This window comes from Mya arenaria, chromosome 10 (genome assembly GCF_026914265.1).
Source record: "Mya arenaria isolate MELC-2E11 chromosome 10, ASM2691426v1".
In the NCBI taxonomy this organism is placed as follows: domain Eukaryota; kingdom Metazoa; phylum Mollusca; class Bivalvia; order Myida; family Myidae; genus Mya; species Mya arenaria.
The window spans coordinates 66388737-66413421 of record NC_069131.1 but is presented as its reverse complement, the minus strand read 5'-3'; the positions used below and the strand labels follow the sequence as shown (position 1 = coordinate 66413421).

The window sequence follows — 24685 nt, the reverse complement described above, 5'->3', positions numbered from 1 at the left end:
GACATACGTGTAGAATCTTCATGTCTTGTTGCATACGTAACCTAAGGCAACTTTGCTGTCAGTGAAGAAGGTCATTGCATCCAAAGGAATGTCTAATTGAATTGAGATAGTTTCTGCAATTTCTGTAGCTAACACAGCAGCACATAATTCTAGCCTTGGAATGCTGTGTCCCTTCGAAGGAGCCAGTTTTGCTTTTCCATGCAAGAAACCTGATGATGAATGCCCATCGAAGTGTGATAAGTTCAGATACGATACAGCCGCAATAGCTTTCTCTGAAGCATCTGAGAAGATCCAAACAGATACTTTTTTTGCCAGACTGAATGAGAACAAAGTAAATGCTCGAGGTATAACTATGGTCTCCAAATTCTGAAGACTTTCTCTCCATTCTTGCCATTTCATTTAATGGTCATCCTTGCGGTGTTGCTTCACGTAACAGTATCTTCCCAGTAATGGTAATCGGGGCGATGAATCCAAGGGGGTCGTAGATGCTATTCAACATTGAAAGTACCCCTCTCCTAGTGAATGGTTTGTTTTCAACTTCAACATTTTTTAGGTCCCAAGCAACTCCAAGGCTTCTTTGAGTTGGTAAGATGTCTGTTCTAAAATCGAGAGACTTCAGATCACCTCCTAAGTCTTCAGTAGGAAAGACTTTCAATACTTCTAAGTTATTTGAAGCAACTTTGTGAAGTCGAATGTTTCCCCCTTCTCTCAATGCAGTTTTGGTTGTTTTCATAAGCTCTATAGCTTGATCAGCTTTTGGTTTGGATGTCAGGGCATCATCCACGTAAAAATTTCTGTTTAAGTCTTGTACCTCTTTGTCTGCATTCTGAACAGACTTCCGTAACCCATATGTTGCGACCGCCAGAGACGCACAATTGCCGAAAACATGCACACACATTTTGTACTCTATCAGATTTTCTTCTTATTATTGTTCCTGTACCAAAAGAACCTAAGAAAATCTCGATGTTCTGGCAATACCCTAAATCTGTAGAACATCTGTTCTACATCTGCAGAAACAGCAACTTCGTCCTTGCGGAATCACATTAGAATCTCTAGTAAGCTGTTTATCATGTCTGGACCAGACATTAAAACATTGTTTAAGGAAATCCCTTGGTACACAGCAGAAGAGTCAAAGACGCCTCTGAGTTGGCCAGGCTTATTCCGGTGGTAAACTCCGAAAAGAGGTAAGTACCAACACTCACTCCCTACAACAGGGGGGCAACTTCAGCTGCACCACTGTCTATTACTCTGCTCATGATGTTTACAAAATGTTCTCATTTTAAAGCTTCTTTTTTCAGACTAGAATCTAAAATTTGAGCTCGTCGCCATGCCTGTGCTTTGTTATTCAGCAGTTGCTGCCTATCAGCTTTGAATGGAAGTGGCGCTGACCATATTCCATCAGATTCTAATCTCATCTCTTCTTCCATTAGTTGTAAAAATTGCTTGTCTTCAATGTAAGATCCAACCTGATTATCATTCACGGTTCGCATTAACACCGAGTCTCCTTTAAAACACTCCTTGAGATTCAAATTGTATTGACAAGGCTGTATGCATGTTGTGTGTCCCTCAGCTTTCACGTATGTCTTATTTACAGATACTAAGTCTGGCACATGCATTTGACCTGAACAGATTTCTCCAACTATCACCCAACCAAGGGGTAGCTTTTGTGCGAAGGGCATGCCTTTACTGCCAGTCATTAGTTCCTGGATGATGTGATGAATTTCTGGTAGGTCTCTACAGATTAAAAGCTCTATCTTGCTATCACAAATTTCTGGTATCTTGTCGGCTAGTTGACTCAGATGCTCATAAGCCTTTGCAACTTCTGGGGTAGGAATTTCAGATATTTCGTTTGGAATATCATTGCATTCAGTAACAAGGGGCAACTGAATGTCGGTTGAACCGTCTACAGATCGAACACAAAAATTATCTGATCGTCGCCCATACTTTGTGGTGCGCCCAGAACACGAAGACAATGTGTATGAAGAAACATGACCATTAATATTCAACTGATCAAACAGTTCTCGAGTAGCTAATGTCCTATAACTTTGATCGTCAATTATGGCATATACTCTTGTTCAGTAAATGCTTTCAGTTTGCTAATTTCTTCTTTCATCGCCGCTTTTTTCTCCTAATATTTCCACCTCCTTTCTATTATCAATTCAACGAATTTGCTTGTTTTATTTATTTTTAAAGGAATAACAGGCAGCATTAGATCAACCGTTCGAGAGGTGTTTTCCTGGGGGTCTGATGACGTTATCCTTGGGTGTGCAAAATCCACCCCTATCCGACCAGGCGGCTAAACCTCGGCAAGACAGGCGGTTTCAACCGTCTTACCCCTTGCGCGGGGGCGGATTTTAATCTATTTTCCATTGTTACATCGATGTGTGATCTCCGTGGATATCATAACGAATATTACGACCGTGATGGTCGTATGTTTAATTCATTTTGGATAGATGAATATCGGACACATGCATGGACAGATAGTTAAGTAATGCACATCCATTACCATATGTGTTGGACTCTCATATATATATTGTAGTATATAGTGAAAGAGTAGAAAGGGAATTACCATCGCTTTTCGCTAAATGGAAACATAGCCGACGACGATTGGCTCCGAGACTGTTAGAACTTGTCGGCTATACGTGATCATTTCATTTGGATGATAAACTGGATTATAAAAACGGTTGAATAACAAACTGCATCATGAAGACGTTACAACCCTAAAAAAACGAATCTATTGCTCTTTTTGTAAAAGATGGTTATCGGAAAAGCATACCACAGGCCATTTTAAATCAAAGACGTATACAACCCTACGATTGTTTCGGACGGTTGAAGAACTGTTCTGAAAGGAAACCTAAAACTCAGAAAAAGACAGTAGATGAAGACACCTTTGTACTTACGGGAGAAACGTTGATATACTGCAGCCAACGAAATGAGCATGAGAAAATGGATGATTATAATCGGGACAAAACTGAATCCTATGAACCGAACCAAGCCGCATCCTACGAACAGTTTACAGCTACACAGCACTCCCCAAGGTCAGGACAATTGGCCCGATGTTCCGCAAAACCAGCCAGGTCATCCAATAATGACGGCGATTGGGACTTTGTAAGCGTTTTAATGGAAGAAGAGCCTCCTGCAACAGTCCAACCGCCGGCATATCAACCTATATATATTAACGAAGAACCCTCGATGGATTCAATACTCAGAGCGACTTTCCGCTTGACCTTCTCAGCGGTATGTTTATTGACTCGCAATGTAATGATGATCACCTGAATCAAATGTCTTTTTTGAAATGTAGTAATTGTAATCCGGCTTTATACATGCAGTACAAGGACTGGTAGAATGATATGATACATGTAGAACACTCAAGATATGGATCCGAAGTGCATGCTATTATTGCGATCTTATTTTGAATTTTTAAAAAATTCTTTAAAAAAAATTAGTTTTCCAAAAATGTGTCCCGGTTGTCAAGGTGATAGTTTATCACAAACGTATCATACCTTCGTAAACAAGACTTAAAACAACAGCTGGACTTATACTTAGAGGCGGTTCTCAAAGAAGTGGATGAACTTAACATTTTGATCAAATGGAACGATGTGGTGCCTGTCGTCGATATAACTCCTAAAGAACTTGATATATATTAACTAAACATTTACTGTCGACATTGGCGTGACACGGACATAAACGATAGAGTGGAAAACAGAAATGAAAAAAAAAATGATAACTCAGTTGATGTTGTTGGAAAATAGACTTTTGCTGACTTGAAAATGTGTTCTATGTTGTTTGCTATAGTTGTGTATTTTTGAATTGCATGTTGTTTTGTTTTTATCATATTCAGATTTCATATTATTTTTTATATACCTTGTATACATGTCTTTTCTCTCTCATTTAGTTGGTGTTGGTACGAAATAATATACGAATAAAATGCTGTAAACGGTATTTGAAAATTTGTATTGTTTTATAAACAATTTTCCGTTGTGACGGTACACATAAAAACGTTGTCTGTTTATAAATCTCATTTGGATACATAACTCGACATGGAGAGTGTCGTTCAACTCGAAACGGATTCTACGGTGCAAGTCAGTTATTGTCTTTATGTTATACAAGAAACGCTATGCTAATTTTAATTGAATATCTAGTATTGTATAACAATAAATAAATAATGAGTACATTCTCCATTAGAGTTGCGTATGAAAATGTGATTTATATAAATGACACTGGTTTTAAATTGCATTGTAGGACCTAGCAATGGTGGAGAGTTTCAACTACTAAAGCACGCTTAAGGAGCGTTCACTAAACTTATAAACGACTACTTTTTGTTATTTTTTTTTTGTTTATTTCAGTCACATTTTTAAGCATAGCAGTCAACAGTTCGATCTTATACGGTAAAGTTCAGAAAAGTGAATCGATTATTACAAAAGTTTCTTCCTCTGATAGAACCAATGACTCTTCAGAACATTACCCCCTATCATAATAATTGTCAAACTATCTTAAACAGTGTTAACTCGCAACAATCTATATTCGTAATCATTTCTTAACAAGTGACAAGTCAAATCCCTACACAATCCATAATTTTAAACAAGACAAGTACTTGTAAAATCTATAACTTCTGAAATAATTATAACATTCTATAATTATTACATTTTCATATCAGTTCTCTGAATTAAAGAATCATTAAGTCATAAAGGATACTTTTATAATCAACAAAATCTATTATTATCCCCCCCCCCCTATGAAATAGGGAGGGGGATATTGAAATGGCGTTGTCCGTCCGTCCGTCCGTCTTTCCTTCCGTCCGTCCTTCCTTCCGTCACCTGCGTTTTCTCAGTAACTAGGCGGTATAATTTCATGAAACTAAAAAATAAATATGTACCACTATACAAGAATGATGCCCGTCCAAAAAAAAATTGATTGGTCAATTGTCCTTGGAGTTACATGTATTGCCCTTGATTTTTTGAAAAATGCACATTCACAGCCATTTCTCAGTCACTAGCTGGCAGAATTTCATGAAACTTAAAATAAATATGAATTACTATACTGGGATGATGCCTGTTCATATTTTTTTTTTGGATTGGTCAATTGTACTTGGAGTTATTGCTCTTTATTTTTTGAAAAACTCTCATTTACAGGCATATCTCAGTAACTAGTTGGTAGAAATTCTTGAAACTTGAAATAAATATGAACCAACATACTGCGATGATGCCTGTTTATTTATATTTTGGAATGTGTAATTTCTATATGAGTTATTTGCCCTTGATTTATTAAAAGATCCATGTTTGCAGCCTTTTCTATGCAACTAGCTGGTAGCTGGTCATGACACTTAGAATAAATTAGAACCAACATACTGTGATGATGCCTGTCTATTTTTTCTTTTGGATTGGTCAATTTTCCCTAGAGTTATTGCCCTTGATTTATTAAAAAATCATTGTTTGCAGCCGTTTCTTAGTAAAACCGATGTGCTTATCTTATTCTTTCTGAGATTTTTTTTAACCTTCAAGCACAAACAAGCCATCAAGCACAAACAAGCCATCGTTGGCGGGGGATATCTTTTCACTGAAAATGCTTGTTTAAAGAATAAATCAGTTTGAACATTCATTATTGTAAAAACAATTAAACTTATGATTTTATTTCTAGTTGTTGAGTGAACAAAACAAACTATAAAAAGGCAGTAACCTTAGTTTAAAAATCCCTCCTTTTTTACAATGTATGTGTAACTTAACCTTTTACAACCCAATTTTTCAAATGGTTATATAATTAATTATATGACATACAAAGACAAATTCTAATTTTCTATCCACTGAATTGTCCCACATTATGAACATAGAATACTTCAATTAACTGTAACACATAGTAAATAGACTATATATTCTCTTCTCGCCAACATGAAATTAATTTCAGTTTAACAAAATAAGACAATATTAGTGATCAATGACAATGAATTATACCACTAAACTATGATACATTTACATTGATATATTCTTGAGAATACTTTTAAATCAGACAACATACACATGTTGTTTCAATATTACACAATATATTCAAAGTAAATCAATGATATGAGTTACAAAAAATATGATAAATGGTGTTCACTGATTTCCTTATCATACAGTTTAAATGACTACACAAACAACAATCATTGAATGCAATTGTTTTTTAACTCACTTGATGTTTTATACATATAATTCTTTCAAAATAACACAGACATTAATGCCAAAATATAATGTATGGAAAGAAATGCAATTTACATACCGGTACTAGATAATACCAAATTTATGAACATTCCAAATAGAGTTACAAACCTTTTGAAAAACAATTATCACACATCAATATCTGCCATAGGAAACATCATGAACAATTATTTTAAAAAATATTTCAGACTACTTTTATAAAATATTATGTTTCTAAATATGGTTCAAAATGATTCATTCATTAAAGATGAACTTTAAAAACAAGATTTTCTTACAGCACCAAAAATAATATTCAAACAATATTATCCCACATAACTATTTTACAATGTTTACAAATGCAGTTAAAAGTACGTAGTTTTGTTGCTTCCATGTTGTGAGTTCCATCTTTTCCTGCTTAGTCGATAATTGAGTGAGTGAATTAATGAATAAAGTTCTATCTGAGCCTTTGGTGGTAACATAGGGTTTATTATGCCCCTTAACACTGTTAGCCACATGAATGACTTAAAACCTTAAAATGTTTATGTAATATCGGTGGATCTCTTCCTTTAAACCGCAAAGTTTATATACATTACAATGATGAATTATGGTTGCTCTGGGGATTATTATGCCCCTTAACACAACAACCATATATGAATACATTTAATTATCCCTTAATTTACACTAAAATTTTCTCAGAATCATCACTCAAAATGTATTACAGATATGTGCTAACATTGTAAGTATTATGCACATTTTTCTATGGGACACAAAGGTGTGATGGGTCTCTCGTTGATCGATTCTCCAACTCGAACACTTGCCACACGAACTCGTCCATTGACCTCGGGGTAGGTATCACCGACTCGACCAAGACGCCAACAACCACGAGGTTGATCAGGATCCACGATTAACACATCGTCTCCTACTGACAAGTTGTCTTTCTCTTGGAACCACTTCTTCCGGCTGCCAATGGCTGGAAGAATCTCTTTAAACCATCGTTTCCAGAAATGGTTGACTATTTCTTGTACTCGGTGCCATCTTTTCTTGTGATCATATACGATGTCCTCTGCTTCTTCAGGTGCAAACTCACCTAACTGTCCATGTAGGAAGTGATTGGGTGTCAGGACTGTGGATTGGAACTCTGATAAGACAGTGGACAGCTGTTAATCAATCCTTCAGCTACGATAAATGCAGTTTGCAACTCTTCATCAGTAACATCTGCACCACTCAAGATTCTATACACTGCTCTTTTTGCACTTTTAATCATAATTTCATGAATACCTCCAAAGTGGGATGCAGACGGAGGGTTGAAATGCAACTGCATGCTTTGGTCTGCTGTCTTGGCTTTAACTTTATCTTTGTCTATTTGACCATATAGTTCTTTTAGTTCACGACGTGCACCAACAAAGTTTGTTCCATTATCAGAAATCTTTCCACGTCTACTTTTGAATCGGCAAAAGGCATTCAGAAATGAATCAGTGTCCAAATTTGTTGCCATTTCTAGGTGTACTGTTCGGCTTGATAAACGTGAACAAACACAAATATCTCTTCGGTATAGATTTCCCTCTACCTTCTTTTGTGAGGAATGGCCCACCATAGTCCACGGAGGTGTATGCAAATGCTCTTAATGTCTTTTCTGTCCTTTGTTTTGGCAATGGGGCCATAATTTGCTGACTTGTTCTTGATTTCAGTAATCTGCATTTTCGGCAATCTTTTTCAACTTCACGTATTTCCTCACACCCTGAGATCAACCAGTATTTCGTTGACAATGCAGCTAATGTTTAATTTGTACCACAATGTCCATTTCGTTCATGAAAGTGCTTCACAATTAACTTTGTCACAGGGTGCCTCCTTGGCAATACAACTGGACACATTGTATTGAATGGTAATTCCTTTGAAAATTGAAGTCTAGTGTTACTTCTTATCAAACCATTTTCATCTAGCACTGCATTTAGAGACACAACTTTGCTTCTGCTTGGTACAGGTTTTTCACTAAGTAATGCTGAGTACTCATTTGGGAAAGCTTCTTTCTGTGCATAAAGAATTGTATCTATTTTCAGCTCTGTTCAGTTTATCATATGTCAGTATATCACTTTCAGATTTTCTTAGTTCTACAGTTTGTGATGAATCTATTCACCCATGCAAACACTCTGAGCATTCTTGTCCAACTTGAGAAATGTTTGGGCTCTAGTCTATCATTTATTTGATTTTTATCTTGTATCAGGTATGAGTCTGTGGATTTAGCCTGATATTTCTTTTTCTCAGTATCATCACACTGTTGTTTTCTTTAAATCCTTTAGGCCACAGGTCTGGCTGTTCATGAAGAAGTTCAGGTCCTTGCCACCAAAAGCTGCAGTTAACTAACTTATCAGCTGATAAGCCTCGAGATCCAATATCTGCTGGGTTCTTATCTCCTGGGACATGATACCAATTACATGGTATGCTGTTTTCATGGATCTCGCCAATACGGTTTGCAACAAATGGTTTGTAATGTCTACTTTGTCCTGTGATCAAGTGGAGAACATTTTCACTGTCAGACCAAAACATCATGTTACTGGAAGTCACTTGCAGCGTCAAACCAACAGTTTTAGCTAATCTTACACCAAGAACAGCTGCCATTAACTCAAGTCTAGGAATGGACAATGCAACAAGTGGTGCGACTCTTGTTTTAATACACACAACTTGTTTTACTACACACAAATCTTACTGTGATCCTTTCATCGTTTCGATTTTATGACGAACATAAGTCACGGCAATATATGCTTCTTTAGATGCATCTACAAATGTGTGAAGAACTGTTCAGTCTCTGTAAAACATAGACATCTTGGCACTTCTATATTGTTCAAATAGTGTGTGTTTGATACCCAGTCAATGATTTCTTTTTCTAAAACTTGAACTACTTTATCATCCCAATTACAGTTGCACAACCATAATTTTTGCTTGAGAATTTTCCCTATTACAACATATGGTGATATGAAACCTAAAGGTTCAAAGAGATTAGCAACAGCTTTCAGCAAATTTCGCTTGGTAACCTTGTACAGTGTATCCTCTTTCTTTGCACTGAATGAAAACATGTATGTATCTCCATCCAGGACACACCTAAAGCTTTAGTTTTAGGCAAATAACCAGTTTCAAGGTTGATTTCAGCGGCCCTATCTCTGGCTGGAATATTTTCTAAGACTGTAACTGAATTCTTGCATACATTCCAGCTTTCAAACACAGTTGTGACAGTCTTCTTCACTGCCTACGGAGTCTATTGAATCATCCATGTATGTTGACTCAATGACAGTTGTTGCTTTAGCTGGGTATTCATGTGCAAAAACGTCTAGCGTTAGCCTGAGAAACCATTTGAGCCAAGAATGGGGACGCATTTACACCGAAGACTAAACGAGTGAATTCATACTCAGAACCGTATTCTGTGATACTTTCTGTCTGATTCTACTATGCCCACCTGCAGATACATTTCACTAATGTCACATGCTATAGCTATTTTGTGAAAACGTAACAGAACATCAAACAAGTCATTTTGTAGCTTTGGACCAGTCTCAATACAGTCATTCAATGATATGCCTTGAATTTTCGCTAAAGGGTCAAACACAATGCGTACTTTCGTTGTTTCTTTATGCATTCGAATAATAGGAAAATGTGGCAAATGCCACTTGTTCTCAACTTTTTCTTCTTTTGAGACTTCTTGCAAATAACCCTTGTCTAAGTAACTGCTGATAGTGTTTCTATATAGCATTTTCACTTGTCTTTCTTCTTTTTCAAGCCTCTTTTCAGTACTGAGTAATCGTTTGTGAGCCATTTTGTAATTGTTTGGAAGGGTTAAATGTACATTTTCTGGTTTCAAAGGAGTTTTCACAGTATAGCGAACGTCATTATAAGTCATTGCTTCTTCTGAGCTTCTTAACGAAGTCTTTTCTGATTGAGAAAGTGGCATTTTCTCTTTGTTTACACCATAACTGTCTATTTCCCAGAAATTTCTTATCATCACATTCAGTTCTGCATTCTGTTACGAAGAAGTTAGTTATGTTTCATCTGCATCACTGTTTACCTTGCCAACGTAAATCCAACCCAAAGGTGTCAATCTGGCTATCGGTTGACCAGGTGCACCACACACTTCTCTCAGACAAGAGTGAAAATTTGCAAAGTCAAGACCTATTAGGAGATCTACTTTGTTGTTTTTTCCTATTGCTGGAAAATGAATGTTTTTCAAATGGTCAAATTCGTAAGAATGTTTTTGCCAGTCAATAGTTTTTAATGAGCCAGTTACATTGTCAATTACAAATGCTTCAATACTGGTGGTTTCATCACTGAAATTAATACCTATTACATTAAGATGTACAGTCATAGTGTCGAAAGTTTCTGTTATGCCATTTAACAAATTCACTTTAACTTTCTCTATTTATCCTTGTAATCCCAATGGTGCGGCCAAGCTACTGTTCACAGAAGTTTTTTTGCAACCATCATCCAAAATTGCATTTACATTCATTTTTCTTCCACTTGCACCGGACACTACAACAGGAACAGTTCTCAAGGCAATGCGGTTCCCTGTATTGTGGTAGTTTTCATTGGGTTATTGTTGTTGTTGTTGTTCATGAGGCAAAAATGTTTGTACATCGTGATTCAGTTGCTGTATATTTGGTACATTAGCATCCAGTCCACTTTGGTTTGTTGTATGGCCATCTTTATGCAACTTGTAATGATGTAACTTTGTACACCCATTGACGTTGCACTTAGAAAATTTCCTACAATTTTTGCCAGTATGATTTTTCCGCAACACCGAAAACATAAACGAAGTTGTTTTGCCTTTTCCTATCGAGTTTCTATGTCTAACTCTTTGTAATGTTACATTCCCAGATGATATGATTTTGTTTGTTGCAAACTTACAGCTTTTTACATATTTTGGTTGTGTATCTTTCACGAAATAGGATTGATGTGATTTTGGCTGTTGTAGTTTACTAGCTAAACCATTTTTGTCTCATGTGCAGTTTGAAGAAATTGAGATTCCTTATTGATCCAATCTCTTAAAGTTTCTACTCCTTCCTCTTCTTCATTTTCACTAATGAATCTGTGATACCTGATCAACATCTTCTCAGGGTTTTTTTTCTGTAGAGTTAGATACAATGCCCCTTGGCCCAATTCTTCATCATGGTTTGTTTCTTTTAAATTAATGACAGTTACATGAAGAAGATCAGCAATTTTCTCTACAGACTCTTCATATTTCAATCTTGGAAAACTTTCAATTTAATTGAGGTATCGCATCAATTTTCTACGTTCTCCGCCATATTTTCTTTCTAAACGTTCTTTTGCAGCTATGTATGCCTCCTGAGAATGACCTAACTCTTCTATTACTTGTAGTGCTTCCCCTTTCAGATATTGTCTCAACTGTAATACTGTTTATACTCTGCTGTGACCGGAGTACTTTCTATACACGCACTGAATGCCGCTTTCCAGGATTCGTACTTTTTCTTATTTCCGTCCGTTTATATGTTTAAAAACAATTGGGATGAACAACACATACTAACGTTAGATCGACAGATTTTCCCGGAACAAGTCATGTTTTTATGGACACGTGCAAAAAGGCTACTGTAGAAAAAATATAGGTAGTTTATGGTTGATTTGTCTCCGCATTCGAATCCTAAATATAAACTAAGAACCTACGTATTACCCGGTCAGTTAATGCAAATATACCTACCCGAAAAGCAGCATGAATCAATTAAGACACATGCAGATTTTCTGCGTTTGCTCCTCAGTGCTAAAGGTTTTATTACAAAATATCGAAAAATCAGCTAACTGCTATTGTGCAGATTGTGTATAATGTGATGTTAGGTAACCGTGTATTGAGTGAGCTGGCTCGTTACAGCATCCGACCCATAGGTAATTACTGCTCCATAAGGTTTGGAGTTGCAAGTAACAGTGGATTTGTTCTGAAGCGTAACTTCACCGTCGAGAACAGCGTTTGAAGAAATAAATTGGCAGGCCCGACTTGATCCATCGTAACAACCCCATGGCTGTCCCATCCGACTTTTCTATTTTGAACTTTACAAAGATCTGAGAATTTTTCAGTTCAAGATAGTCTGTAGAACTTTGTCCGCTGGTGCTAAATTCGAACGGGCCATCGCCGGTGGTCTGTGACATAGGTCGAATTTCGTCATCATAAACATTTGTCACACTGGTTTGTGTGCTGGCAAGATCGAACAAGGACATTCTCTTCATTTAACACAAACATTCTCAATTTATTTCAAATCTATCTGTGTTACTGGTCTGCCGCTTTGAACCCTTCTTGGCTGGTTTCCTTCCCGAATGTGACTTCGTCGTGTGTGTTTTACAACGTTGACGTTTAACTCCTTTATGATATTTTTTACTCGATCTCTTACGCTTGATCCCTCGACATCGTGTTCCCGCTGTGCACTGAAACATGTTTACCACACTCGTCGGAGTTATATCCTCTCTCTCCAGCTCGGATTTAGCCTGCGCTGCGGTTTGTTCCGCCGGTGTACGATTCACTACTTGTCACTTTTGATTCAGGAATGACGGATGTGCGTCTACCACATTCTATCTGGTTGAACGATGCTTTCCCGCTGCTGAACCAGTCAAAAAACGTGACCAACTTTTGCGGACTTGGAACGTATAATTCCGTTGTGAGCACTCTTGTTTCATAAAAACGGATACTGCTTTAAATGAAGCGTTAGGTGTAACGGCGATGCTGTGTCTGTCGCACAAGTCCCATCGTGAACCTTTATATATATCTGAAATTCTCCCAGATCTTTTCTCATTACGGGTAAATAGTATGGCGTATCAAACGTATATTTCCATCCCTTTTTAAAGTTTTTTTCAGCCGCCTAAACAGGATTTGTTCCGCACCGTACACGTTACTTTGCAGGTATAGGTATAAACGTTAATCACTTCCGCCGCCTTTGTTTTAGTACTTTTTGTCACATAAAGTTCCAAAAGCGCCACCTTCCAGTTCCCTTTCAAAGAGAAAGGTAAATTCAAACGATATTTAAACCTATATACCTGGTTTTCTGAAAAGTACGCAGTACTTTCATCACTTTCATTCATGTCTAGGCTGCGGTCAGGGGAAATATCCTTAATATCATCCGCATCTACCGACCTGCTGTTGTATGTTTTGGGGAAGCCTTGTCACAAGTTTCCTCTTATTTTTCCTCTTTTACTGGATGCGTTCAATGAACCACTAACTGTTTTCGTCTTTGTTTACCTTTAAAAGTTCACTAGGCCACAACAAATTGATCATTTGTTCTACGGACTTTGCCCAAAAAAAGTAGGAGCGAGCGAGCGAAAAAAAATAAATACTTTTTTTTAAATTTAAGGCAATTCAGAGGCGAGCGCAAGGTGAAAAATAAAATAAAAATTAAAAAATTTATTTCTTACTAAATTCATCATGCAATATGTCAAGAAATGCTTTATAATTGCAAACATAGTTTTGATTGTATCACATGAAAATCTGTCTCAATATATAACAAATGGCAATAAGATCCAGTGCTTTACTATTACTTAAGACACTGCCGATTAAATTGCGGGACAACACAATTGAAGCAGTATTAAACAAATGTGGCATCGGTCATTATATTAGAGCAGGTGGTGGAATAAAGATGTTTCCCTTTCAAGACCTCGCCTTAACCACGAACCAATGGTTTATAGGTCCGTGCCTTGAAAAGAATAACATGACGGCCTCGATAGCTTCAATGCCCGTAAGAAACAGGCCACTTAACTACAAATCGATCAAAGAAAACAAATGGATAAGAACAAAGAATTGAGAAAATTAAAACAGTCATTTTACTTATAAAAGGTTTTATTTTCTGATTTTACTGATGTTATTTTTATACTGTACATGTACATGTATGTGTAATGCACTAGTCAATTGTAACCACGACCCCCAAGGTCCGGGGAATAGCGGGGACTTTGACTTTCGGTCCAGCCAACCCCGGGTAAAACCAACGGCACTGCGGGGCCACCTGGAAGGTGAAAAACACGGCCCATTTCACCGGCTATCTCCGGTATACCCCCGGTCCTGGGGGGGGGGTGGGGGGGGGCATGGTTACAATTGAATGGTGCATAAATACAGACTGTTTCTGAAGCATTTACAAGTCCTTCTATTTTTATCAATTACGAGTATAAAACTGAGAAATGCATTTTAGAATTTAAAAAATAACTCACGAAAACATGTTCATTTGTTGCAAGTCGAGTGTCCGAGTATTTTAATATAAGTTTTGCACTCAAAATCTGATTTAGATATTATTTAACACTAAATTTTGAGTACAAAACAATGAATTACTTAAAACACACATATATAATTATTGCCTTCGACGCTGTGAAACTGTTGTTGTTTACTGAAGACTATAATCCATTGACTATGACACTGATTTTCAATTAAAAATGTGTATTTTACATTAACAAAAACTGAAAGTATCCTGCAAATTAATACCGGAAATAGATAACAACGGTGCGTCCTGCAAAATATTCCCGACAAAAAAGACTGTCAACAAATATCGGCTGTTTTGCGGTTACCCGGACCTGATTTTGTCCTGACACGGGGAAAGTTTGCTCGCGGAGAATGTAAAGCATGGAAATACCTTCAAAAAGGCGAAGTCGACGTTGCAGGTTCAAATTTTAAATAAAAAACTTCAGAAAATAGAGGAAATTCAGAAGTAAAAAAAATAATATGCGCGGCCAAATAGTAAGTGCGGGGCGCAAAAAAAAGTTTTTTAATTTTTTGTTCGTTTTTCGAATTTTAGGTGCGACAAATCCTACGAACAAATGATCAATTTGTTGTGGCCCTAGTGTTAATTATTTATGCGAAAAGCTACAGAATCAAGCTCAGAAGCAAAAAGTTTAAACATAAACCCGGTTTAATGGCACTGGGTAAACGCCAAAGACATAGAACATAAAATCACAAACAAGAAACATGGAAGAACAGCACAAAACTCCATAAACAGCACAGTGCATACATACTATATATAAAAAATCTAGGTATGTTTATCAAGAATTTTTAGGTACTGCCTTGGAACGGTCAGTAAAATGTAAATTTACTGGGGGTTTAAACCAGTTTATGTGCTCAAACATCACTTTTATCCCAACAATCCTTAATAAAGATAAAACGCCTAAAACGTATAAACACTCCTTTAATGCCATCGTCCTTCAAATCTTAGAGCCTATACATGGGAATACCTTGTTTAAGAATCGCTCCGGTGAATTTAAACACCTCCAATGTTTTAGGGCAAGTTGATTTTCACTTATAACTTCAATACCCTTCATTCATTTTACTTAATACAGTTGTTCAGGGCCATCACAGTATGAGGTTAGATAACTCCATATTATCATTTATACTTAAAATGGCAGCTGATTGATTATGGAACGTAGGTTTTAAGTTTTAGGAGAAGTTGGGGTATTATTTTTTTCATTTTTTGCAGGCACATTTTTAACCAGGTTTTCACAAAGGGATAACTATTTATTAAAATGACTTGCGTCATTGTGCTGTCCCTTTATAAGACGGTGCTTGTCGATTATATTGGGCAGTAAGTATAAACCCACACATCCTAGCTTGTTATCGATTCTTTATTCTAAGATGTGCATATGATGGTAAAAGAACTGTGTGCAGGACAGATAATATTTACTTAAATTGGCAAGAAGGAGCTTCTCTCAACGTTTGCGGGAACCGCAAGGCTAAATACTCTCTCTAATGGAGGTACGGAACTAAAGTCCGGCTCACTCTATGAAATGTTATAATGACAAACTTAAACTGGGAACCAGAGTAACATGTGCTTTATGAAGCGAATCGTCAAAAATGAGCGAAAGTATAAAACTAACGAAATTACTATAGTATAACACTACACTCTTTCATATAGATCCATGACACTCCCCGTCCGATGTTATAGAAATATGGCATCGCTATAGTAAAGCGCAACTATTCACTACACAAACATTAAGCGCAATAGTAGAAACATTACGCTACACAAACATTAAAGTGAAATGTTACTGTCAAATATAGTATAACAGTTAAACATTCAGTAGAATTAAGCAAGTTTTCAACTTTAGGCGTAAACACAAAATTGAAAACTAAGCCCACGCTCACTGAATTTCATAAATGAGGAAGCTAAAGATTTACTCATCTCGAGTTGAAAGATATTCCAAAATGCAAACCTTATCTTACATATATCTTCCAAAGTCTACAAGGATTTCAAAAACTATTGCAAACATACATGTTAACATACAAAATATGACTAGAGAATATGACTAGTTGTTCACTATGTACACTTATCCCCACTCTAACACGACTAACCATCAACTACTCGCTTAAAAGCAGCACGAGTTCTGTAATAGGTCGAACAAACAAACTCGACTTTCCATCACTTACAGACCTCACTTGAACGGTACGGACTTTTTCATCAGTGCTAAAGTATACCTCAACAACTACTGCCAAAGGCCACCGATTTCTAGTGGTTGAACTGTCTTTGAGCAAAACTACATCCCCAACCTTGAGATTTGGTTTTGAAGTGGCCCACTTTTGCCTGTTCTGAAGCATATTCAGAAATTCTGATTTCCATCTAGCCCAGAATCGGTCTGCAAGTACCTGGACCCTTTTCCACTCGGCTCGGTAAATGTCTTTGATGTACAAGTTTTCATTGAAAGAGATAGGCGAGGATGACTTTTGGGTCAACAGCATGGAAGGACTCAGAATTTCCGGTGCTTCTGCATCATGTGACACAGGCACTAGTGGTCGTGCATTAACAATAGCACACACCTCGGCCATTAAAGTAGCAAGTACATCATGAGTGAGGTTTTGAAGCTTATGACCAGTGAGTATGGAATCTAGGGCTCTTCTCACTACACCAATCATACGCTCCCAGACACCTCCCATGTGGGAAGCATGTGGAGGATTGAAGACCCAAGTTGTGCCTTTCTCCTCTAGGAGACCCTTTACACGCTGATCTTCTATGTTGACAGCGTCAACCCCTAAATCAGATGTGGCACCCACAAAATTGGTGCCCCGGTCAGACCTGAATTGTAAAACATTCCCACGAATAGAGATGAAGCGTCTTAGCCTTCCCCCCACTCTAAGAACACCCTTTTCATCTAAGAAGGGATTTAGAGACAGAAGAGGACTACTTGCAGGAATGGGAATGCCTTCTTTCAGACAGTCTATCTCCTTAGGGTATGATTCCTTCTGGAAAGTTCGGAATATCAAACACTGGGCGCTATCAACATTTTCTGCTGAAGAGGCTTTTAGACAGAGATGCCAACCAACACACTCGCACGATTTGTTTAACGACTCGCAGACATGTTGCAAGTTGCTTACAGTCTTGGTCAGACGTCTGAAAGAGGAAAACTTTTGGAGATACTTGGGATCCAAACTAGAGAGTCCCTCCATAGACCTCGTGACCAGACATGTGACATCTGGACGTACTTCTTTGTCTTGATCTGGGTTATGCAAGCAGAAATGCTCACTAGACTGATTCATTTTTATAAAGATCTTTTCGGGAGGTCCCTTCAACCACATACAGTCAGACATCTGACTTGGAGACGCACCTCTGGTGCCAATATCCGCAGGATTGTGTTTTGTGTCAATGTAATACCACTGAGAGGATTTTGAAGAATTGAAAATTCTTTCTACTCTGTTAGCTACGTAGGTGTAAAACCTTCTTTTCCTGTTATAAATGTAACCTAGAACCACTTTACTGTCCGTAAAGTACCTAACTTTGTTGACATGAACTTGGAGCTGAGCAAGAACTTGTTCTGCAATCTCGGCGGAGAAAACCGCAGCACACAACTCCAGTCTTGGAATTGTGTGACCTTTTGTGGGAGTCACCTTTGTTTTAGTCTTACCGTTCTCAACAGTCTCACTGACCAAATAAGCAACTGAAGCAATTGCTTTCTCTGAAGCATCCGAGAACAAAACCAGTGTTGTTTGAGGTCTGGCTTAAAGAATGACCAAAATAACCACGAGATATCGATACATCTTTCAGAGACTTTAAAGAATCAGTCCAATCAAGCCATTTCTGAAAATATTCATCAGGCAATGGTTCGTCCCAACTACAGTTTCCTGACGTCATTTACCTGAGCGGCAATTTACCCACAGTGGTGACTGGAGCGACAAAGCCTAGAGGATCATACAAACTATTCACCACAGAAAGCACTCCTCGTTGTGTGAAAGGCCTTTCAAGATCAGGGACAGAGAATGTGAAACAATCTGATTTGAGAACCCAAAGTAGACCTAAACTTCTTTGAGTGGGCAATTCGTCTTTGGACAGGTCCAGACAAGAAAGATCTTTAGTAAGGTCTTTTGGCAGGAAAGCTTTGAGAACCCTTTCATCACTAGACGCTATTTTGTGTAGGCGCAAATTTCCATTCTGTAAAAGAGCGGCCTGTGTTCGCTTCATTAGGTCTACTGTTTGCTCGACAGTTGGTAATGAAACGAGACCATCGTCAACATAGAAATTCTGGGAAATGAATTCCTGAACATCCTTATCAAACTCCGTCTTGCTAATGGCGGCTGTTTTCTGCAAGCCAAAATTAGCAACAGAAGGAGAAGGCTTGTTCCCAAATAAATGAACCCGCATTCTATACTCTATAATTTCTTTGTTGGGATCATTTTCCTTGTACCAGAAGAATCTGAGGAAGTCACGATCTTCCTCTTTCACCAGAAAGCTATAAAACATTTGCTGAATGTCTGCACAGATGGCTATCTTGTCTTTTCGAAAACGTAGAAGAATACCAAGCAAACTGTTGATCAGATCAGGGCCTTGAAGGAGAACATAATTGAGGGACAAATTTTCAAACTTGGCAGATGCATCAAAGACCCCCCTTATCTGGTCTGGCTTTTTGGGGTGATAAACACCGAAGAGAGGTAGGTACCAACATTCTTGATCGTTTGCTATGGGAGGGGCAATTTCTGAATGACCTTTACTGATAATCCCATCCATGAAATCCAAGAAATGACCAAGTTTCTGAGGATTTTTCCTTAAAGATGTGTGGAGCATGTGAGCTCTTTTGAGTGCAAGTGACCTATTGTTGGGCAGTTTAGGTCTGTCCGAAGCAAACGGAAGAGGGGCTACCCAGTTACCACTTGGATCTTTCACCATCTTGTTACTCATAATGTCAACAAACTCTCTATCTTCTACTGACATACTTATTTGGTTATCTTGTTTTGTTTTAACAAAAACATCATCGGCTAAAGAAGGTGTTCTCTCCGTCACCTTGAAATTGTTGCTGCATGGAGGAAATAGATTCTCGTCCATTTGGCAACAAGTACGTTTTCATACAATTCACCTTGTCCTGGTGAATTTGTCCCAGACAAACTTGTCCAACAATCACCCATCCCAAGCCGAGTCTTTGTGCAAAAGGTTCGTTCTTGGGACCTGTAATTTGTTCATGGACATGATGCGCAGCAATGAGATCCCGACCTATGAGAAGCAGAATTTCAGCTTTCTCGTCTAAAGGTGGAATCTTTGAAGCGATTCCCTTTAAATGACCAAATTGTGTTGCTATTTGTGATGTTGGGATCTCATCTCTGGCATTTGGAATTTGACTGCATTCCAAGAGAGGAGGTAACAAGTACTTACAAGAGCCATCAATTGTTTCTATCATGCAATTCGACACTTTTCGACCTTGTACATTTGACATGCCTAAACAAGAGTTCAGAGAATAATCAGTTTGTTCTCCACTTAAACCTAGTTTTTCAAAAAGAGCTTGACTAGCTAGCGACCTATTTCTCTGTGTATCTATAATGGCGTATATCCTCATGCGTTGACAGGGTTGGGTTTTCTCATATACATTAACCAGAACAATTTTTGCACACGATTTTCCATGTGAAGTGAACCCGCCACAAACTTGGGTACACTTAGTCTGGACAGAGTCCTGAGAACCTAATGGTCTTACGTTAAACTGTGAATGACCACCCCTCTCCCCGCCATGAGGATATGCACCTGAAGTGTCTTTTTTTCTGCTTTCATGCATCAAAGTTCAATGTCTGTGACTGCCACAGTCGGAACATTTAACTTCTACTTTGCAATCTGCAGCTCTGTGGGTAACCGAGGTCAAACACCTGTAGCATATGCGATTTTCTTTGACGATTTGTTTTCGTTCAAAGACAGACTTTGTTAGAAAGCAGCGGCAATGGACCAAAAGATGATCTGCTTTATGAATTGGGCATTTAAAGCCTTGACCGGAATTTGCAGCAGTTTTGTTTATATCAGTTTTCATAACGCTTACTGCAGGTGTTACCCCTCTCATTAGACAAACAGGTTAAACCAGGATCATTCTTGATCTTGGCTGTTTCATTGATAAAGTCAACAAACACCGAAAATTGAGGGAAGCTCTGATCATTGTTTCTCTTGAAACTGGAGGCTCTGGACACCCACTTTTCTTGGAGACCGTACGGAAGTTTGTGAACAACTGGTAGAACTCCTTCGGAAGAGTCGAAATAGGACAGTTGAGTTGAATACCTTGGATTCTCTTTCAAGGCTTGGACTTCCAGGAGAATGTCTAACAGGTCATAAAACTTTTTGGGCTCCTTCGTGTTAAGTTTCGGAAGCAGGTTAAGTTTCTTTAACACTGAAGCTTTAACAAGTTCTGGGGAACCATACTGGTCGTTGAGCCTGGTCCAGAGCTTGGTCAGTCCCATCACTGGATTCTCAACGTAAACTGATTTCAATGACACCGCGTGGCGCTTTGACTCCGGACCCAGATATTTGACCAACATGTCAAATTCTTCGTCAGCTGTTGCCGAGAGGTCTTCCATCACTCTTTTGAAGCTCCCCTCCCATGAGATGAAAGTTTCTGGCTTGTCGTTGAAGGGGACTAGCCTAAACAGGATCAGGTCCTTCTTTGACAGGAATTTGGAGATGTCCATCTGAGCGCTCGGCTGGAATTCTTTGGCGTCTACATTAAGTCGGTGATAAGTTTCAGTCTTTTTGATGAACTCTGATACCTTTTGATCAGGTGGTGATGTTATTGCGAAATCACTAAGCACTTGACTGCGATCTTCGTCGTTTTCTTCTTTATCATTAATTGTTAGCATTGCAGCTTTCTGAGTTTCAATTAGCAACTTCATGTCTGTGTCCAAGTCTGCTCTCTGTCTTTGTTGAGCAGCCCTCTCTACAGCTTGTTGTTGCTTCATATCCGCTTTTGCCTTTTCTAGACGAGCTTCTTCTTGAGCAAACTGGTAAAGAAGCTTTGCCTTTGCTGCCGATGTTCTCGATCTTTTTGACCGATGGGATGATGTGGATAACTGTTCACTTAATTCCACAATTCTCGAGTCAATTTGTCTTACTTTTACTTTTATTGACTTCGGCAAGTCTCTGTTGCTTACAACAAAATTTTCAGCTTGTTGCTGACTTATGTCTGTTGCTGTTCTCTTTAAAAAGTCCAAGAAATCATCATGAACGTTTTCGTACCTTTCTATAACTTGATCTAAATTCCTTTTAAGGTTGGTGAGCTGTTTTAAGTTTAAACTGTCTATAGGCGAGGATGCAATTGCAGTGATTTCTGACACATTGTTCTCCAGTTTAGCATTAAACGCTGTCACTCTTTTTTCAAATTGTTCCATACCTTTTGCTGTTAGTGTTCTTTTAGTTCTTGTATCCATAAAGTCTACAATTCTTTTACTGTGCTGTCCCTTTATAAGACGGTGCTTTGTCGATTATATTGGGCAGTAAGTATAAACCCACACATCCTAGCTTGTTATCGATTCTTTATTCTAAGATGTGCATATGATGGTAAAAGAACTGTGTGCAGGACATAATAATATTTACTTAAATTGGCGAGAAGGAGCTTCTCTCAACGTTTGCGGGAACCGCAAGGCTAAATACTCACTCTAATGGAGGTACGGAACTAAAGTCCGGCTCACTCTATGAAATGTTATAATGACAAACTTAAACTGGGAACCAGAGTAACATGTGCTTTATGAAGCGAATCGTCAAAAATGAGCGAAAGTATAAAACTAACGAAATTACTATAGTATAACACTACACTCTTTCATATAGATCCATGACAGTCATTGTTCGGCTGGTGGGATTGCGTTTGAGAGACGGTCTGAATTCGTTTGAGTTAAACTGAGGTCCATTGTCACCTCTCAGTCGGTTAGGAATTCCATGACTTGCGAAAACACTTTTCAGAGCTTGTACCACTGAAGTTATGGATTCTGTTTGCAGCTTGAGTACATCAATGTAATTGGAGTAGTATTCTACCAATAATACATACTTCTTCGACTCGAAATCAAACAGGTCACAACCTACTAAGCTGTATCCGGTGTTGGTGTATGTTTTAACGGTTCAGCTCTTTGCTGATTTTGAAGTTCCGCACATTTTCCTTAGTCTTTCTTAGTTAAGTGGATATCTGCGTTCATTCCCGGCCTATACATAAATTCTCTGGCTCTTTGTTTACACTTCACAATGCCTAGATGTGTAGACTTTATGAGTTTAAGCGTATGTTCTCGAAGACTTGATGGAATAACTAATCGTGTCCCTTTGTATATGATTCCATAAGCAACTGTCAGCTGATCACTAGAGTCCTAGTAGCTCCTGACTTCAATTGGTGACTCAGTTTTTGTGTCTGTCCAACCGTCTAGAATAACTGTTTGTAGCAAAGTCAATTCCAGCTTTGTTTTGTCCTGAAGTTCACAGTACTTGTCTTGACTAACTGATATCATGTGTAACGTCGAATTGTCGAGTTCTTCAGTTTTATAGTGGAAGTGGAATGCTCTTGAGAGTGGATCTTTTAGGTCCCAAGAGTTATGATCAATGGTGACCAAACTTTGTTTAAAGGACCAGTTTATGGAGACCTTTCATTGGACTGCCTTTTGGCCCCCTAGGGTCAAGGTCACTGTTTCTAAAATAGATGTTACTAATGTTTGGTCCTGCTTTAACTTTAGTTATGTTTGACATACTATAAACTTGGTGTGTAGGAAGAGTTTATGGAGGACTCCCATGGGATCGCGTTTGTGGCCCCTAGCATCAAGGTCTTACAAAAATAAAAGAAAGCAGTTGGAACTGAATCTCTTCTGCCAATCATTAAAAAAACGGTTTGTCACATTGGGGTTCTTGTTTACTTTCATATTTTATTGCTTTTGACAGGCACATATAACATCATTGTTTTCACTTCTAAGATAAAGCGGCGAAATCGAGCGCGCTGTCTTACGTCATCTCTTGTTGTTAAAATCATTGCCTTACCCGAGTTTGTGTTGCACGGTCATTGCTATGGGTTCCACATGACAGTGGCTGATGGCGGAAAAGATGAGCTTATGATCATCTAGCCAAACCTCCACATGCAGTGTTTTATGCCTTTGTATGTGACTTACAGGAATATTGCCTCAGCACAGATACAGAGTGCCTCCTACAAGAACGTTAGATTTTTTTCAGATTCTCGACTTCAGTAGAATGTCAGTTCTGAAATCTGTAAACAGTTTAACAGCTTCATCCAGATTCTGGATAAATCAGCAAGACAAATGACGCAATCTCATTTCTGTTTTAATCTGTAGTTGCTCTCTATTAATATCACAGTTGTTACAATACAGTTCATACTAGGCCAGTGGAGTGTATGTTATATTCAACTCCCATATTTACTATGTTTAATTTATTTTTCCTTTCACTCTTTAATATCTGTTTGTCGCTCATTTGCGTATCCCATTTACTAGTAAGTAGCCTGATTATAAGATATGTATCGCTGCATCTGCAACTGTTTCTCTGTTCTGCTGCGTGTGTTAGTATGTTTCAGCTGGAGAGCACAGACTTCAACTTCCGCTTCCAACCATTCCGGTGAGGAAGGTCAACAAGTCCCGCTAGAAGTTCAGATAGAAACTCATCACGACTTTGGACATTTATGTATGTTGATATTGATAAACATGTATACTAAAAGTTAAAAGCAGGAAAATTTAATACGTAAAATATGTAATAAATACATGAAAAAAAATTGATTAATAAAACTACGAGTTTATATATTCTCTAAAATCGTATGCCTTCCTTATTCAGATTTCAGGCAGACTTTCCATGGCGTCTTCGCGTGCTTCACTGGTGCCAGCATTTGTGGCACTTGCAAGACCTCAGTCTGTAGGCGAACTATGGGGTCATTAGGGAAACTTCTAGCTTTCCACATCCTGCCAGGTCCATATTCCAAGAGGGTCTTCCTGAAGCGGAAGGAGCGAGCCGGCACAATGCCATCCGAGTTTAAACACCTTTCAATAACGAAACCGCTGATCCGCATATTTATACCTTAAAACACACTTTAAATACTTTATAGAAATTTATTGGTGACAATTGTTTAACAATACAATTATGAAACGTCATTATTAGAATTTGTTTATAGAACTCTGAATTACATTGTTTTTTATCCTATCTTCCAGTATTTCATGAAAAGTAGGTAATATAAACATGCGGGGGAAATTATCTTTAAAGTCGAGCAACATAAACATATTTGGATTATCATTTTTATCAAAAAGATTTAATTTTATTGATCAGTCTCCTGAGTGCCTTGCGTGTACAGATTGTATTCAGGGGAAAGAA

General features: G+C 38.1%; 1 protein-coding gene across 1 annotated transcript; it reads right to left on the bottom strand.

The window, feature by feature from the left end:
• Window positions 1–406: 406 nt before the first annotated feature.
• Window positions 407–898, bottom strand: LOC128204936 (uncharacterized). The gene has a single exon (XM_052906337.1). The coding sequence runs from the start codon at window positions 896–898 to the stop codon at window positions 407–409; it is 492 nt and encodes a 163-aa protein (XP_052762297.1).
• Window positions 899–24685: the final 23787 nt, after the last annotated feature.